General features: G+C 42.3%; 1 protein-coding gene across 1 annotated transcript in view; it reads right to left on the reverse strand.

Annotated features, from left to right (window-relative positions):
- Positions 1-16,904, reverse strand: part of CACNA1C (calcium voltage-gated channel subunit alpha1 C) — a 704,641-nt gene that overhangs the window by 181,326 nt on the left and 506,411 nt on the right. The window contains exon 9 of the mRNA XM_078849824.1: positions 11,202-11,374. Within this exon, the coding sequence (XP_078705950.1) occupies positions 11,202-11,374 (173 nt within the window). The remainder of the gene's footprint in view (positions 1-11,201; positions 11,375-16,904) is intronic.

Below are 16,904 nucleotides of genomic sequence, written 5' to 3' on the forward strand. Positions count from 1 at the left end.
TACAAAACAAATCTGGTCTATTTCTTGTTTTGATACACTCCATCTATCTTTTACATCTTTGGCTGGCAGCAGACGGTGCAGAAGGACTGCATGCCATCCACATTTCATGGCTGCTCGGCAGAAGATGGTACAATAGGACTGCTAGCCATCCTCATCTCTTGCCTGCCCAGCAGAAGATGATGCAATAGGACAGCTAGCAATCCGTATCACCTGCCTGCTCACCATAAGATGGTTCAATAGGACTGACTGCAGGACTAAAGAGAATGACTTGACCAAGTCACTCCAAATTTAGTCCCTGCGCCCATGTCTGCCCAGGCGCTCCTGATTGACCTCACACAGGCGACCAGGAGCACCTCAGACATGACGATGACGGCTACCAGTCCTATTGCACTGTCTGCTGCCACAAGGCAATGGGTTGCTGCTGCTGTGTAGCAATGCAGTACCACGTCTGCCAGCACCCAGGAGACATACGGTGATAGTGAGCTGAGCGGGCTCCATGCTTGCAGTGGTATGGCGTCTGCACAGGTAACTCAGGAAAAAAGGCACGAAACGATTGTCTGCCCTTGCTTTCACGGACGGAGGGAGGGAATGGGGGCCTGACGATATGTACCCAGAACCACCCGTGACAATGTTTTAGCCCCATCAGGCATTGGGATCTCAACCCAGAATTCCAATGAGCAGCGGAGACTGTGGGATAGCTACCCACAGTGCAACGCTCCGGAAGTCGACTCTAGCCTCGGTACTGTGGAAGCACACACTCGAATATATAAAACCGATTTCTAAAAAACTGACTTCTATAAATTCGACCTAATTTCGTAGTGTAGACATGCCCTTAGAATCAAAGCACCGCTGGGGACACACACACTTGAATATATAAAACCGATTTCTAAAAAAATGACTTCTATAAATTCGACCTAATTTCGTAGTGTAGACATGCCCTTAGAATCAAAGCACACTAAACACATTCCAGAGCATACAGCCTCAAAATCTTATGTTTTAAAAGGGATGCACAGGATTTAGAGACAACTTTCATTAAAGTCAGTCAGACAAAGTCTGTGCAAATCCTACTGGAATCAATGGGGCTTGCACATGGTGTAAATCAGGGCAGAATTTGGCCTAAGGAGAGTAATTCAAGTCAATAGGAATTGTGTGGGTAAATCCTGAACAAAGTGAACACTAACGGAAAAGTGGTGGCCTCTATCATCATATTGTGCAAAGGAGTCAAATGATTTCATAGACCTTGCTAGTTATCCCAAGATAATGTGGTCAGGTTGTTATTCCTGGGGCTGCTATTTCTGGTGCCCTAAAATATTTCTCTCTTCACATCCTGTTCCACTGATTTTTGTATTCCTCTCACTTCTGGCCAGATTTTCAGAAGCACACAGCTCCCAGTTATGCACTTAAATGCAATAGCAGATTTTCAAGAGCTACAACTCAGCATCTAGCAGCTCCCCATTCCTTTTTAAAGTTTTACCTTTTCAGCTGAAAACTCTTCTTTCCTATTCTACTTTTCCCCCTACATGTTTCTTCTTAAAATGGTTGGCTTTTGACAAAATCCCTTGCACATCACAAATGAAAAACACTCTGCTGCCTCTGCTGAAATCACCAGACCACCACAACATACCACCATCCACAAGAAACACTGCATAAGACAAAATGAGAGACTGTAAGGCAAGACAAGCAGGTCTGATGTCAGTGGAAAAGTCTATTTATTGCTAGTTTATTAGAGAATTAGTGAGTTCTTCCTTGAGTAAAGATGACCCCAAAGGTCAAGCAGACCCTACAGTCATTTCTGTGAAGCCTGAGATTGTTTCTTTTCAAGCTATGTAGGATTTTAATTTTAGAATTTGAGCAATTTTCTCCTCTGGTTCACAACCTGCCTGTTGTTCTGGGCTCTCTCTCTGTGTCTTCATTTCGGCTTTCTCACATTCCTATTGTGAATCAGGCACAAATCTTGATGTGCAGCCAAAACCCCTTGTACTTGTCACCACCTAATGTACTCTCTTAGCCATTCCTACATAGTTTGGAGGGGCGATACACTGATTTCCACTGCTTTTCCTGCTAAACTACATGAGGATCTGACTTTCTCCAGGCATCAGTCCCATTACAATAAAGCTTTGGAATGTAATTAGACCTTAGTATCTTTGTCCCATTAGATGAGCTATCAGTTCTTGTTATAATTTACATTAAAGTCTTGGATATGATTTTAAATGGCAAAATGAGCAACCTCTAATCACAAAATGCTTTTGCTGTCAGACAATTAGCCAAAGTCTTTTTGTCAGTCACACCTGTGAACTTTAATGAAATCAGTGGGGTTACACCCCTACTGATAGCAGAACGTATACCAATCAGAACTGAAAGGGAGGGAGGGGGGAAATGTGAGTGGCAGGAGCCATGGATGGTAACAGTGAAGTCAATGGGAGTTTTGCCATTCCACTTCAACAAAGGGAGACTCTGGACTTCGCTGAGGTTCCTGTTTCTACACACTGCAATGCATGAGCACCCCATCCCTTATAAAAGATAAAACATGGCAAACTCCCAGTTGCTGTACAACAGGAAGGGGAAATCTCTTTGCTATCATGTTCTGATATAATTTTGAAGCTCAGCATCTGTTTTGTGGCATGTCGTGCGTTTCTCTGCTGGATCAAATTAATGTTTTCTTCCTCTGTAAAAAAGCCCATCAGGAAAAGGGCAAAGATGAAAACCATCAACACAAACAGCCTCCAGATGCCTCTTCACCTCCTCCATTCCACATCTGCTGTAATTGTTAAATCATGTTTGCAAATAACGCTGCTGCATATCTCTAAGCCACTCCCTAAGACACAGCAGATGAATGCAGCCAGCTCTCTGGATGTCCCCTGAACAGATGTGAGAGACGAAAATCAATTAAACTGGTTCAGAAGAACGCTGAGGTCTCTTTTAGGGATATTATCAGTTGAAGTCTGTATAGAATATGTAGCTCTGGCTGCCTTCACTCGCTTACCCATCGTTTCTCTACTAAGTCCCTCAGTGTTGTGGCACTTGGATTTGTTGGCCTCCCATCTTAGGGCTGTTAACACTCATCACAGCTCAGAGCACAGTGTGGAGGCGTCAGGAGAGCGACAGCAGATAGAAATATGATTAATGACATATGGCCAAGGTCAGCAACCCCCTTAGGAACAGACACAGGCAGCCAATCCAAAAACCAACAGGCTGCAAGTGAGACTTCTCTTTCCTATGCCTCGTCTTCTCAGTTTCACAGTAGGCAGATTCCCGAGCCGGAACAGACAGCCCTGTTTACAGAGCAGGAAATCTCCCCACTGTACTCTAGGACTGAGAAGACACTGAGAGCATGTGGTTTGGGCCTAGTTTAGGTAGACTACATGGGTCAGATTCCAGAGGATGTAAATTGGTGAATCTCTGAGCTTCACTGATTTATAGGAGCTGCAGCAGTGGACTAATAATCAAACAAGTTTGTTATTTGCTATTTAACTCTGCTTGAAGTCTACTGACTTTGTTCCCCATTGAAAAAAAAAACAGCCAAAAAAAACCTGAGCAGACAAAAAGAACACCATAATAAGACAAATAGAGTAACAATAGTCACAGGATGATAACATCTTCTCTTCGAGTATCACACACAGCTTTGCAAACACTAATCAATTATGCCTAACCACACACCCATTTGACAGATGGGAAAACTGAGGCACAGAGAATCTAAGTGACTTGTCAAAGGTCATAGAGTGAGTCAATGTCAGAGATCACACTAGAGTCCAGGTGTTTTGATTCTTAGTCCTGTGCTGTATCTATGCTACCTCTCAAATTATGTGTTCAAATGTAATTGTCTGACTCTCATTAAAGATGAACTCTGCACAGCACGCTCCCTTGAAAATTTACAACCCCAAATTTTAAACGAGATGTTGCACTGTGAAAAGAATACTACACCTATGGGGAAAGTATCTTCACACCATCGTAAAAGAATTCCCATGGAAATGGAGTTTTAAACAGCTCTCACCTTCCATCCAGAGATAACTGCAGTTCAGCGGTAGGTGAAGTGATTTCTTTATGTAAGTTGGTTTAGAATCTTTTTGATGAGTGGTGTGATCATGAATAGGTATTAACCACATTTGTAACACTCAAATTAGGTTGGTACATGGGGGTCTGGCATACCAGCACTTCTGTCAAGCTGCCTTCTTATTCTTCAGAATCTCAGCTTTGATTAAAAAACTTAAATCCATAGCTGGCATAGGTGACCCACGTGTAACTGATCTAGAGACACCTGTTGAAGTTTGCAGAGAGCCTGAAACAATAGCTCAGAAGTCTGAACAGCCCCATCACCTCTGTGAAATATTAATTGAGATGCTCAATGCTGATCATTTAAATAACAATATTGTGTACTAATTCACTGCTCATCAAAGCATGTAAGAAAGGGGAACTGCGGCCACTGGGAGCTACGGGGGAGCCGTGCCTGTGGATGGTCAATGTAAACAAACTGTCTCATGGCCCGCCAGCGGATTACCCTGATGAACTGCGTACTGAAGGTTGCTGATCCCTGCCCTAGCCTCTCATTCCTTAGACCACAATGCCTTGGGGCTGCTCTGCATTGCCATGTAGGAGACTGGTTTGTGGGGGATGGGATATGAAAGATGGGAAGTCTTCTATGTATAGACTTTAAATATACCAGGAGTTTCTTCTCATACACATGAAAGACAAATAGATATTCTAAACAATGATATGTATACTACTTATCGGTACAGGGCAATCAGAAGTGTTTTTCAAAATCAATTATTTGGCAGCACAATGTAACTTGTGACGTCAGTAAAGATTTAAACTCAGAACCATTACAAAATCACTGTAGTGTTTTTATAACTTGAGCTCTCTGTTCGTACAACAGCAAATAAAACCACCAGATGCAAAAAAAAGTCTTAATTATAGACACAGAGGGCCAGATTGTGAACCACTAGCTCGTGTGGATGAGCAGTTACTCACCTGGGGAGTCTCATATATACCACTTGGACCTCTCATGCAATTAACTGCTCCCCAGTGGTACTAGGGGGTTCACAAACTGGTCTTAGGGGCCAAATCCTACCCTAGTGGAGAAGGGGGCAACAGTGCTCAATCAAATGAAAGGGAGAGCGCCCAGCTACTGCACTGGTTAGTGCACCAAGACTACAAGAGGGTTTTGTTTGCCAGCCCTAGGGGCATGGCCAGGTCCCCCGTCAGCTAGTAAACATACTGCCATCTGCAGCATTACCTAACCTGGGGACATACAGTCTCTTTTCAGAAGAGTAGGAATGTGTGTTCCATATTGTGACTTGGCTGCCTGTCCTGTCCTATCCTGTCTGCATTGCCAGGGTGACTCATGTCACTAATGTGTAGCCAGCATCATTCTACTTCCCTCCTATACCTGTTGCTGTGGTATCTATCTGTAGAAGCATGATTTCACCCTACAGCATTATTAGACAGTTCAGTCTTCTGTTCCGAAGCCGGGTCTTGTCATGGAAGAGAAACTGATTAAGTGACAAACAACATAGTGTCACAGAAAATGGTTACTCTTTAGAGTGGCAACTAGTTAACAGGTTTCAGAGTAACAGCCATGTTAGTCTGTGTACAGATACAGACAGACATCATCTTCCTTTCCAAATGCAAACAGATGGACATCGTACCAAAAGGACTGAAGGTAAAAAATCCACTACAATCTACATACCACACAGACTATGCTGACAGCTTGTGCCACACGCTCTCAAAGAAACTGCGGAACCACCTGATCAAAATCCTCTACAGCAAACAGGGAAAGATAAAGAATGAGCTCTCAAAAATGGATACTCTCATAAAAAACCAACCTTCCACAAACTTCCTCGTGGCTGGACTTTACTAAAACTAGACAAGCCATTTACAACACACACTTTGCTTCTCTACAAAAGAAAAAGGACACTAAACTTTCTAAACTACTACATGCTACAAGGGGCCACAGCAATGGTTCCCTCAACCCACCCAGCAATATTGTTAACCTATCCAACTATACTCTTAGCCCAGCAGAAGCAGCTGTCCTATCTCACGGCCTCTCCTTCTGCCCCTCCACCCCCACAAACATGATACAGTTCTGTGGTGACCTAGAATCCTATTTTCAACGTCTCCGACTCAAGAAATATTTCCAACATACCTCTGAACAACATACTAATCCAAAGAGACATCCCTACCAACACTACAAAGAGAAGGATTCTAGGTGGACTCCTCCTGAAGGTCGAGACAGCAGACTGGACTTCTACATAGAGTGCTTCCGCTGATGTGCACGGGCTGAAATTGTGGAAAAGCAGCATCACTTGCCCCATAACCTCAGCCGTGCGGAACACAATGCCATCCACAGCCTCAGAAACAACTCTGACATCATAATCAAAAAGGCTGACAAAGGAGGTGCTGTTGTCATCATGAATAGGTTGGAATATGAACAAGAGGCTGCTCGGCAGCTCTCCAACACCACTTTCTACAAGCCATTACCCTCTGATCCCACTGAGAGTTACCAAAAGAAACTACAGGTTTCAGAGTAACAGCCGAGTTAGTCTGTATTCGCAAAAAGAAAAGGAGTACTTGTGGCACCTTAGAGACTAACCAATTTATTTGAGCATAAGCTTTCGTGAGCTACAGCTCACTTCATCGGATGCATACTGTGGAAAGTGTAGAAGATCTTTTTATATACACACAAAGCATGAAAAAATACCTCCTCCCACCCCACTCTCCTGCTGGTAATAGCTTATCTAAAGTGATCACTCTCCTTACAATGTGTATGATAATCAAGGAGAGTGGGGTGGGAGGAGGTATTTTTTCATGCTTTGTGTGTATATAAAAAGATCTTCTACACTTTCCACAGTATGCATCCGATGAAGTGAGCTGTAGCTCACGAAAGCTTATGCTCAAAAAAATTGGTCAGTCTCTAAGGTGCCACAAGTACTCCTTTTCTTTTTGCAAAAGAAACTACAGCATTTGCTCAAGAAACTCCCTTAAAAAGCACAAGAACAAATCCGCACAGACACACCCCTGGAACATTCTATCTACTACCCAAGATCCATAAACCTGGAAATCCTGGGCGCCCTATCATCTCAGCCATTGGCACCCTGACAGCAGGATTGTCTGGCTATGTAGACTCCTTCCTCAGGCCCTACGCTACCAGCACTCCCAGCTACCTTCGAGACACCACTGACTTCCTGAGGAAACTATGGTGATCTTCCTGATAACACCATCCTGGCCACTATGGATGTAGAAGCCCTCTACACCAACATTCCACACAAAGATGGACTACAAGTCGTCAAGAACACTATCCCCGATAATGTCACGGCTAACCTGGTGGCTGAACTTCGTGACTTTGTCCTTACCCATAATTATTTCACATTTGGGGACAATGTATACCTTCAAATCAGCGGCACTGCTATGGGTACCCGCATGGCCCCACAGTATGCCAACATTTTTATGGCTGACTTAGAACAACACTTCCTCAGCTCTCGTCCCCTAACGCCCCTACTCTACTTGCGCTATATTGATGACATCTTCATCATCTGGACCCATGGAAAAGAAGCCCTTGAGGAATTCCACCATGATTTCAACAATTTCCATCCCACCATCAACCTCAGCCTGGTCCAGTCCACACAAGAGATCCACTTCCTGGACACTACAGTGCTAATAAACGATGGTCAAATAAACACCACCCTATACTGGAAACCTACTGACCGCTATTCCTACCTACATGCCTCCAGCTTTCACCCTGCCCACACCACACGATCCATTGTCTACAGCCAAGCTCTGTGATACAACCGCATTTGCTCCAACCCCTCAGACAGAGACAAACACCTACAAGATCTCTATCAAGCATTCTTACAACTACAATACCCACCTGCGGAAGTGAAGAAACAAATTGACAGAGCCAGAAGAGTTCCCAGAAGTCACCTACTACAGGACAGGCCTAACAAAGAAAATAACAGAACGCCACTAGCCGTCACCTTCAGCCCCCAACTAAAACCCCTCCAACGCATTATTAAGGATCTACAACCTATTCTGAAGGACAACCCAACACTCTCACAAATCTTGGGAGACAGACCAGTCCTTGCCTACAGACAGCCCCCCAACCTGAAGCAAATACTCACCAGCAACCACATACCACACAACAGAACCACTAACCCAGGAACCTATCCTTGCAACAAAGCCCGTTGCCAACTGTGTCCACATATCTATTCAGGGGACACCATCACAGGGCCTAATAACATCAGCCACACTATCAGAGGCTCGTTCACCTGCACATCCACCAATGTGATATATGCCATCATGTGCCATCAATACCCCTCTGCCATGTACATTGGTCAAGCTGGACAGTCTCTACGTAAAAGAATAAATGGACACAAATCAGATGTCAAGAATTATAACATTCATAAACCAGTCGGAGAACACGTCAATCTCTCTGGTCACACGATTACAGACATGAAAGTTGCGATATTACAATAAAAAAACTTCAAATCCAGACTCCAGCGAGAGACTGCTGAATTGGAATTAATTTGCAAATTGGATACAATTAACTTAGGCTTGAATAGAGACTGGGAGTGGCTAAGTCATTATGCAAGGTAACCTATTTCCCCTTGTTTTTTCCTACCCCCCCAGACGTTCTTGTTAAACCCTGGATTTGTGCTGGAAATGGCCCACCTTGATTATCACACACATTGTAAGGAGAGTGGTCACTTTAGATAAGCTATTACCAACAGGGGAGAGGGTTTGTGTGGGGGGGAGGGGAGAAAACCTGGATTTGTGCTGGAAATGCCCCAACTTGATTATCATACACATTGTAAGGAGAGTCATCACTTTAGATAAGCTATTACCAGCAGGAGAGTGGGGTGGGGGGAGGTATTTTTTCATGCTTTGTGTGTATAAAAAGATGTTCTACACTTTCCACAGTATGCATCCGATGAAGTGAGCTGTAGCTCACGAAAGCTTATGCTCAAATAAATTGGTTAGTCTCTAAGGTGCCACAAGTACTCCTTTTCTTTTAACTAGTTAACAGTAGTTCCCCAAGTGGCCAGTATTGGAACCAATGCTATCTATGATGCTCTGTTTGTTAATCATTTCAAAGAAGAAACAGACAGCAAGTTAGTAAACTTTGCTAATGACATTTCATTGCTTCATTCATGGACAAGAGTGCCAACCTCCAGCGGGACTTACATACATTATGGGACAAACTGAGACAAGCACCTACAAAACTCATCCTTGTGTAGCTGAGCCAGCTAGAGACAATAAGACACAGAAAACTGAGTGCAGCCTGCGGATGTGTTAGCTTTTAGTTCTTAGCTTCCCCAGGGCATCACAGATTTGTTCCATGTAAATGGAGTTCATTAGCTCACATTTCAATTGCCTAGCTTGGAATTAGCAAACTTAGTCAAGGGCTGAAGTCTGATTCATTCTGAAATTCTGGTAACAAAAAAGAGTTAATCTCTGCTCATAAAAACTGTAGAGGAGACGGCTATTCTCTGCTGACTCACAGAACAGATACAAAACAGAAAGCAGCAGTACAAGGGTTTCATCAAACTGCCTTGTTAATGTGCCTTAACCTTTTCCAGAAGGGACCACCTACAGGTAAGACTCTATGGACCAGGTCCAGTGCCTACTGAAGTCAATAGAAAGCCTTCTCTTACCTTAAGTGGGTTTTGCATCAAGCACGGTGTCAATTTAATCCTTGGTATTTTTGCTGAGACTTCAGATAAAGGTGCTAATTGAATCACAGCATGATTTTTTTTTTGAATGTGGACAACTTTGCACTGAGAATTACCGTTAGATCTCCAGACCCATTTCACATATTATAGGCCACTGAGCAGCCATCACCAACATTTGGTCATTAACAACCTGAGCCAGATTCTAACCTAAGGAGTTCTTGGGCCTAAATTCTCATACTTGAGAACAGACCCCATTTAGGTGTCTAAATAGAAGTTGTCTGATTTTTAGAAAGATGGAGCACCCAGAGCTCCTATTTGCTCCACCAGGTCTAGTTTACTTACGTAAGGTGAACAGGATTTGGCCATTGGTGTTAATTAACAATGTGCACTTTTGTGAAATCAAGAGCTTTGGTGGTATAATTATCAGTGCTAGAGCTTGCCCTGGAGAAGCCCACTAGTCTCTGATACTAATCTTACATTGTTGCTCAAACAACTCATTTCAGTGTCAACATGTTGCCTGTATATGGTCCCAAAGGTGATTGTCATTTGGATTTTGCTTGTTTGGTCAGAGGGGGAATAGGCAAACCTTTTCCTCCTTGAGAGCTATTGATTTCATCAGCAATTTGGGCAATAATAAACCCCAATGGAAATATTTCACTGCCTCCCTTCCAAAATCAAGCAGTTGATAATGCACATTTTAGTAATAAATGCTAAGAACAATGCTAGTGTCCTTTAACTGTGTAACTGTCTGTAGAGTTCCAGCCCTGACATTTCCAGACTATGTGACTTGTAAAGATAGGTGTCTGAGAAGTGAATATGCAGTCTGTGTTGATAAGAGGAGCGGGTGAGAAGATCTGGATAATGTAGGGATATAAAGGAAACTGCTGCTGTCATGTAACCATTCCTCTTTCAGCAGCTCTGATTAGTAGAGACATTTGGTAAATTCCCAGTTACTTTGCACAAAGATGTCCTGAACTCCAGAGAACAAAAATAACAGATAATTCCTTGAGAAAAAAAGTCTTAGGGCTTAATTTGACCCTGGCATAATCAGATGCAATATCACTGACTTCAAAAGAGTTACAGAATGTTATACAGAATACAGTATAACAGGGCTGATTTGGCCCTTATACCATACTGTAGCTCTGCTTTGGCTAGAAACCTTTGCTTTCGAAGTAATTAACCATATGTCAACAGCCTACAGTACTGAACTGCAATTAAATAAATGAACAGGAGACAGAGCTATATTTTAACATATATCCCTGTAGAGGACTCCCAACCACAAATATTAGTCTTTTTTCTTTTTAAGATCAGCATTTAATGTTAGTGTTACTGAAGATCTGTGGATCAATACCAATTATTTTATATGTATTTCATGCTCCCCCAACTTCCTACAAGTATACAACCATGGTAATGTATAAGAATGGTGGATGCCTCAGGATGGATCTGTTTTTCCTTGCAAGAAATCTCACTGCTACAAATTTTTGAAGCACTCCACCCTAGCTAAAAGCCCAGTGAGAGAGACAGAGGAAAGTTGCTTACTGTTTCGGGGCTTCTCCTCATCCATGCCTTCATCTTCATTTTCTGGATCAATGTCTTCTGCTTGAGTTATCCAATCCAGGTACCCCTTCAAGTCTTCCTCCAGCTGTTGTTTCTCCCGCAACTTCTGAAAGTCACCCCGAGCCTTTGCCTTCTCTCTTTCTTTGGAAAACTCCCTGGCAAGGAGGAGGGAAGGACAGGATGTGGGTGGGAGAGATTGAAAAACAATGGGATTAGATTGGTTTGCACTGGAAATATGACATCCCCTACCTTGGACCCTCAGCTGCCTCTATTCATTCAAAGTCACATTAATAATTAAATGGAGTGGTCCTTGTCAGAAATATAGCTATAACAGCTGTAGTGACTAGTCTCTGTAAATATGTTGGGAAGATGCCAACTCTCAGCATTTGGTTAAGAATGTAACTGAAACTTACATGTGTTTACGTAAAATGTCATTCTTCTTAGGTTATAATGCTTTGCTATATGCATCTTTCCACCAGTCATTTGTGAATATCTGTTATTTTTACACTAGCTTAATCCGATGATCCAAATTAAATGTTCGGCAATAATCTGACATCTGGAGAGAGATGGCAGTGCTGATTTTTAGCCAAGTCTCAACCTGATGTCCAGAATGGAAATGAAATTGCACCTGAATGGTGCAACTGTGGGTATAATTAAACGCACCCACAGGGTTCACACATTTAATCAAGTAGGAAAAACTGCAACCACAGCACAGGATGCTGTATTTGAAAATATAGGCTGGTGTGTTTTGCCAGAGGTTTCCAGCATTAGAGACTATTACCTGCTTCTCCCTGACCAGAAGGAAGGATTTGCAAATCCAAAGTTTGGGGGACAACCATTAGGAATAATGGCTATAGCCAGAGAATGGAGTTGGGGTGAGCATTTGGCAGCTTGACAAAACATTATATGGACTATGTGCTTAAACACAAGACACAGGAACAAGAATTCCATGTTGCTAATCCGAGCATTTTGGTGGTTCATATGTGGGCTGTCCCCTACTTCCACTGTGGACAGAGAATCCTATTCTGAATCAGCTTTGTCTGGAGGTCTTAGATAGGCCTCTGGTTAGATACTGGATGACTTCTTTCACTAGAGGAAATCAGATGAACCTGTGGTATGACTGCATTCAAGAAAGGTGGCTCTTTTTTGGGTGTTCTCAACTTCATGATTTCTTTGCAGCTTCTGTTTTAACAATATTTGGGGAACCACTGATTTTCTTTTAAACTGAATGGAATCCAATTTTAATTGGATTAAACTTTCTCTTCCATAACTCTAAGCCAGTGAGATGCTTTTATTTTAAAAAGTGAGTTTAGTGGTGGTGAAACGTACTGGATTGACAGCCCTCAAGAATTCAGACCTTCATTTATCCGCAGAACAAGTAGCGCATGGGCTCAGACACTGTAAGCTTCCCATGCTACCCTGCCAATGTGGATCAACCTTGATTTACAGGAACTGAGCTAAATTCTGCACTGTTTTGTTCCATGTGTAGTCATTTACTAGAGTGAGTGTAAAATGCAACTATTCTGAGTGGCAGCATTTGACACCCACTTTGCATAGGATGTTAAAGACTAGATGAGATACAGGCAGTGGAGAATCAATCCGTCCATCTCTAGGCATAAGATGTGAGTTCATTCTCTCTGACCAGTTAATCTGTAGCCTCTTTGGTGATACTGCCAACAAAGGATGGGGTTTTCAAATGCACTTAGCTTTGGTCTAACTGCCCCCATTGAAGTCTATGGGAGCTGTATCACTGAAGTCAAAGGGAGCAGTTAGACCAAAGCTAAACACTTTTGAAAGTCCCAAACATGTCAATCAGTGCCAACTGTGGTGTTCTCAGGTAACTCAGATGGAGCTGGGAGAAGAAGTGCTTCCCTTTCACCGAGGGTGTGATCCAAAGTCCACTGAAATCAGTGGAAAGACTCCCACTCACTTCTGTGGGCTTTGGATCAGGCCCTTTGTGAACATGGGCAGCAAGAGAATAAACACAGGAAAGGGTCTTCATGAATCAGACAAATATGCAGAATTACAGTGTGTGACAGAGTATGCCTGCACAGTCCTCTTCTCTGATGACTCTTCTCTGTCATCTTGCTTGGTTTTTGCCCTGCTTCATGGGATTGTGATAATGAAGACTTGAAAGTGGAGAGTAGCTGTGCTGGGCCCTCAGTTCTGAATATGGCTTCACAGTAAGTCCTGGGATAGAGCTTTGCCATATGTTAGAAGTGAAAAAATCAAGTGTTCTTACCCTGAGAACCACAACTGTGTTGTTTGGAAATGTAAAAAAGATGGATGTTGAAAAGATCAATCAATAATAATAATGCTTTTCACTTCTATAGCATCTCTCCTCTGAGACTCTCAAAGAGCTTTACCAACATTAATGAATTTAATGCTCAGAAAAAACATGAGCTAGGGAAGCATTATTAACCCTATTTTATAAATGGGTGAATTGAGGAAAAGCAAGATTAAGATCAAACATTTCAAACCTGAGTGCCTAAAGCACCTAAATCAGTGGCCTGATTATCAGAGGTGCTGAGCATTTGACACCAATGGAAAAACACTCTTTTAGGTGTCTAAAGATGAATTTAAGCGGCTAGATCTGGGCACACAAGTGTAAAAATGTTGATTTTTGGCATAAAGACTTGGCTCATGTCACACAAAATTACATCCTGTGCAAAGGGCCAGCAAAAAGCCTATGCACTACTTAAATCTCACTTAAAACCTATTAGGAACCACTTACGTCCCAGTTACATTGAGTGTTAGCAGGACTTCAAAAGTGGTCCCTAACAGGGTTTAAGTAGTACATAGGCCTTGGGCTGGCCCACAAGTGTCAGAATAGAATCCAGTAATCCCAATTCTTAGTCTACTGACCTAAATGAACAATATTGGCACAGACTCTTCCTTCACAGAACGTATGAGGGCTCCCATTTCAGAAAACCTTCTAAAGAACAGGACTTAATCAAATGTGCTTAATTTCTAAGATGTAGTAACATTAAAACTTGATGCTTGAGGGCTACTTGTGTCAGGGAACTGCTGATGAAATTCAGAACAATTCATATTTAGGAAGCCGGTTAGAATCCAGGCTAATCCTGTTCTTAATGACCAACTGTTGTAACTGACTGAAAACTATTTAGTATCCTATGTGAAATGAGCTGGTGATCTCAGTTTAGTTCCCAGGAGGCACATCACCTACACCACCATCATATTTGACACTAATTGTTTTTATTGGAAGTCTCAGCGGGGAGGCCCAGGACCAAAGGAGCCTGTTCATTCAACTACCACCTCAAACCTACAGGTGGTTTCCTTAGAACAACATTGAAATAGGATGGGAGAGTGGCATGGGGGGAGGCTTACAGGAGTAATGACCAGCCTGTCTCTTTTCAGTGGATAGATAACATCAATTGAGGGCTGCAAATCTGGCAGTTTTTACCAGCATTCAATTTACTTCACTTTCCCTTTTTTCCAACAAAAAACTAAGGAGAAATCTTCTCTTGGACAACCTCAACAAATGGAGTGTGTCTGGGAAGTGCCTTTCAGTGTGTATGAGAATGGGCTGAGTCTTTTGTCCTGTATGATTTAGGGGAAAGCTTTTCTTCCCTGCTCTGATAATGGGATGCAGAATTATTGTTCTATACCCCATTTTTTAAGATCTCTGGTACTCAGAGCAGTGATGGAAAGCAAGCAAAACAGTGAACTTACAGCTGTTTAAAGATCTTCATGATTACTTTAAATCCAGCATATGGATTTGAACCCTATTTACTCTGACAGGTACAAAATATCCTGTCAGCTTGCCATATTTTTTGAGTTAGTATTAGATATTGACTGAACCACAAACATGAATCTGAATACCACCATGGCTTATGGGTATGGAGGAAAGTAGAATCTGAATCTGACTAAGAATCTCACAGCTAACCCATATCTCTAGTGGACTGAAACAAACTCACAGATGTAAACACCCCCAAATTTGGGGGAACTGAAATCTTGAGTCAAATTTGCTGCTGTAATTATTATGTGAAATTATCCCCCTGAACTGGTATGGTATTGTCTTTAGAAATATATCCATATTCCTTAATCCTCAGTCAAGCCTTTAGCAGGACTATAGAGATGTTCATGTATATGTATAGTATTTACTTTAGTATATAACTAGGTATAGTATATTGCTTGGCTTGTCAACAATGACTATATGGAATGAGATATCTAGGAATGATTGATTATGACTCTGATTTTTAGACAGAGCACAATTCAACCTCCAATTTTGCAATTGCAAAAAAGTAAGTGCAATTAAGGCATCTTAGTAGGCACAATTAATTGCACCCTAATTTAACTGTGAGCACATTATTGGGAAGCAATTTTTTTAAATTTAGGCCTATATGAGCAAGAATGTAACATCTCCCCTTTGAATGATGAAGTATAAGAAATAATTTTCTTCCTAGAAGACATGCTGGGTGTAAAATGAGATAAACAGAATGGGTTACCTGGAATGTACAGATCACCAGGAATATTGTTTGGTAACATCTATGCAGAATGGATCAACTGAAACAGGGAGTGCACGAGCAATATCTGAGTCGAAGGGGCGAAGACATTTCAGGACTCAGTACAATTCAGAACTGCATTTGTAAGTTAGCTGTTTGAACATTGTGTTATTTTTTTCTAAAGATTTTTTGGAAACTTCAACTCCTCATTTCAGTTTGCTAAGAACGAGGAGCCTTTCTCAGGGATGTTAACAGTGAATGGCTCCCAGTGTGGTCCTCCAGGTTGACTGTGAAGAGTACAGCAGAAATGGTGCAGCTATCACAGTACAGTCAACACAGGCAAGTAGATTCAACTTAATGATGTAATTGCGGATGGACCTCACAGTTGATCCCAGCTGTCCCTAACAATTGCTTATGTGTAGTGTAGCTTCAGTGATTTCTGGCTGCAGTATCTAAGGTGCAGTCAGGGTGGGCACTGCCTACCCTTTCCCCACTAATCAGATAATATATATTCTTTAATTACTGCTATTGACTTTGCACCTTTACATGACAAAATCAATTTTGCTTGCCCACTTTCCTATGCCACCAGCCTTCACTGCTACTTTACATGGTTACCTGCTGATTTGAGTGACTAAGTGGGGCAATCTGACTCTGATATTGAGGAACTCGTGTTTGAAAACTGAACCCACAGTATCACTCTCCAGGTTTCCACACACAGACTATTGCCTCACTTTAATTTTTGGAGCCTCTTTTCGTCTCCATTTACTCACTTGAAGCTCCTGTCCTGGCAGCAGTTGTCGTACCTGCATACGTTTCCCTCAGTGGGGGTGATGCAGAAAGTAATGAATCCTCCTCTAAACCCATAATCTCTCTGTAGGACAGCAGAGAAGGTTTTTCTTGTCTGGGCCTACTACTGCCTTCCTGTTCTGGTTGTCTCTGAGACCATGGACAACATTTCTGTGATGCACCTAACTCCCACTCCTGCTAAGAGAGTGTCACCCTCGATTTGTCAGGGCCCCCTCACCTCAAGAACACTATCAAAATTAGATGTGAGAGTTTAGAGTGGTCAGTACAGCTGACAGGTACAGACATTGAGCAAACTTCTCACCAGGCTCAGCAGAGTAAGTACTGGGGCCAACATTTTTTAAAAAATGTCTGCCTAAAGTTAGGCTTCTATGACTGTATTTACATACCTAAATAAAATAGCCTGATTTTAACA

This window comes from Lepidochelys kempii, chromosome 1, assembly GCF_965140285.1.
Source record: "Lepidochelys kempii isolate rLepKem1 chromosome 1, rLepKem1.hap1, whole genome shotgun sequence".
In the NCBI taxonomy this organism is placed as follows: domain Eukaryota; kingdom Metazoa; phylum Chordata; order Testudines; family Cheloniidae; genus Lepidochelys; species Lepidochelys kempii.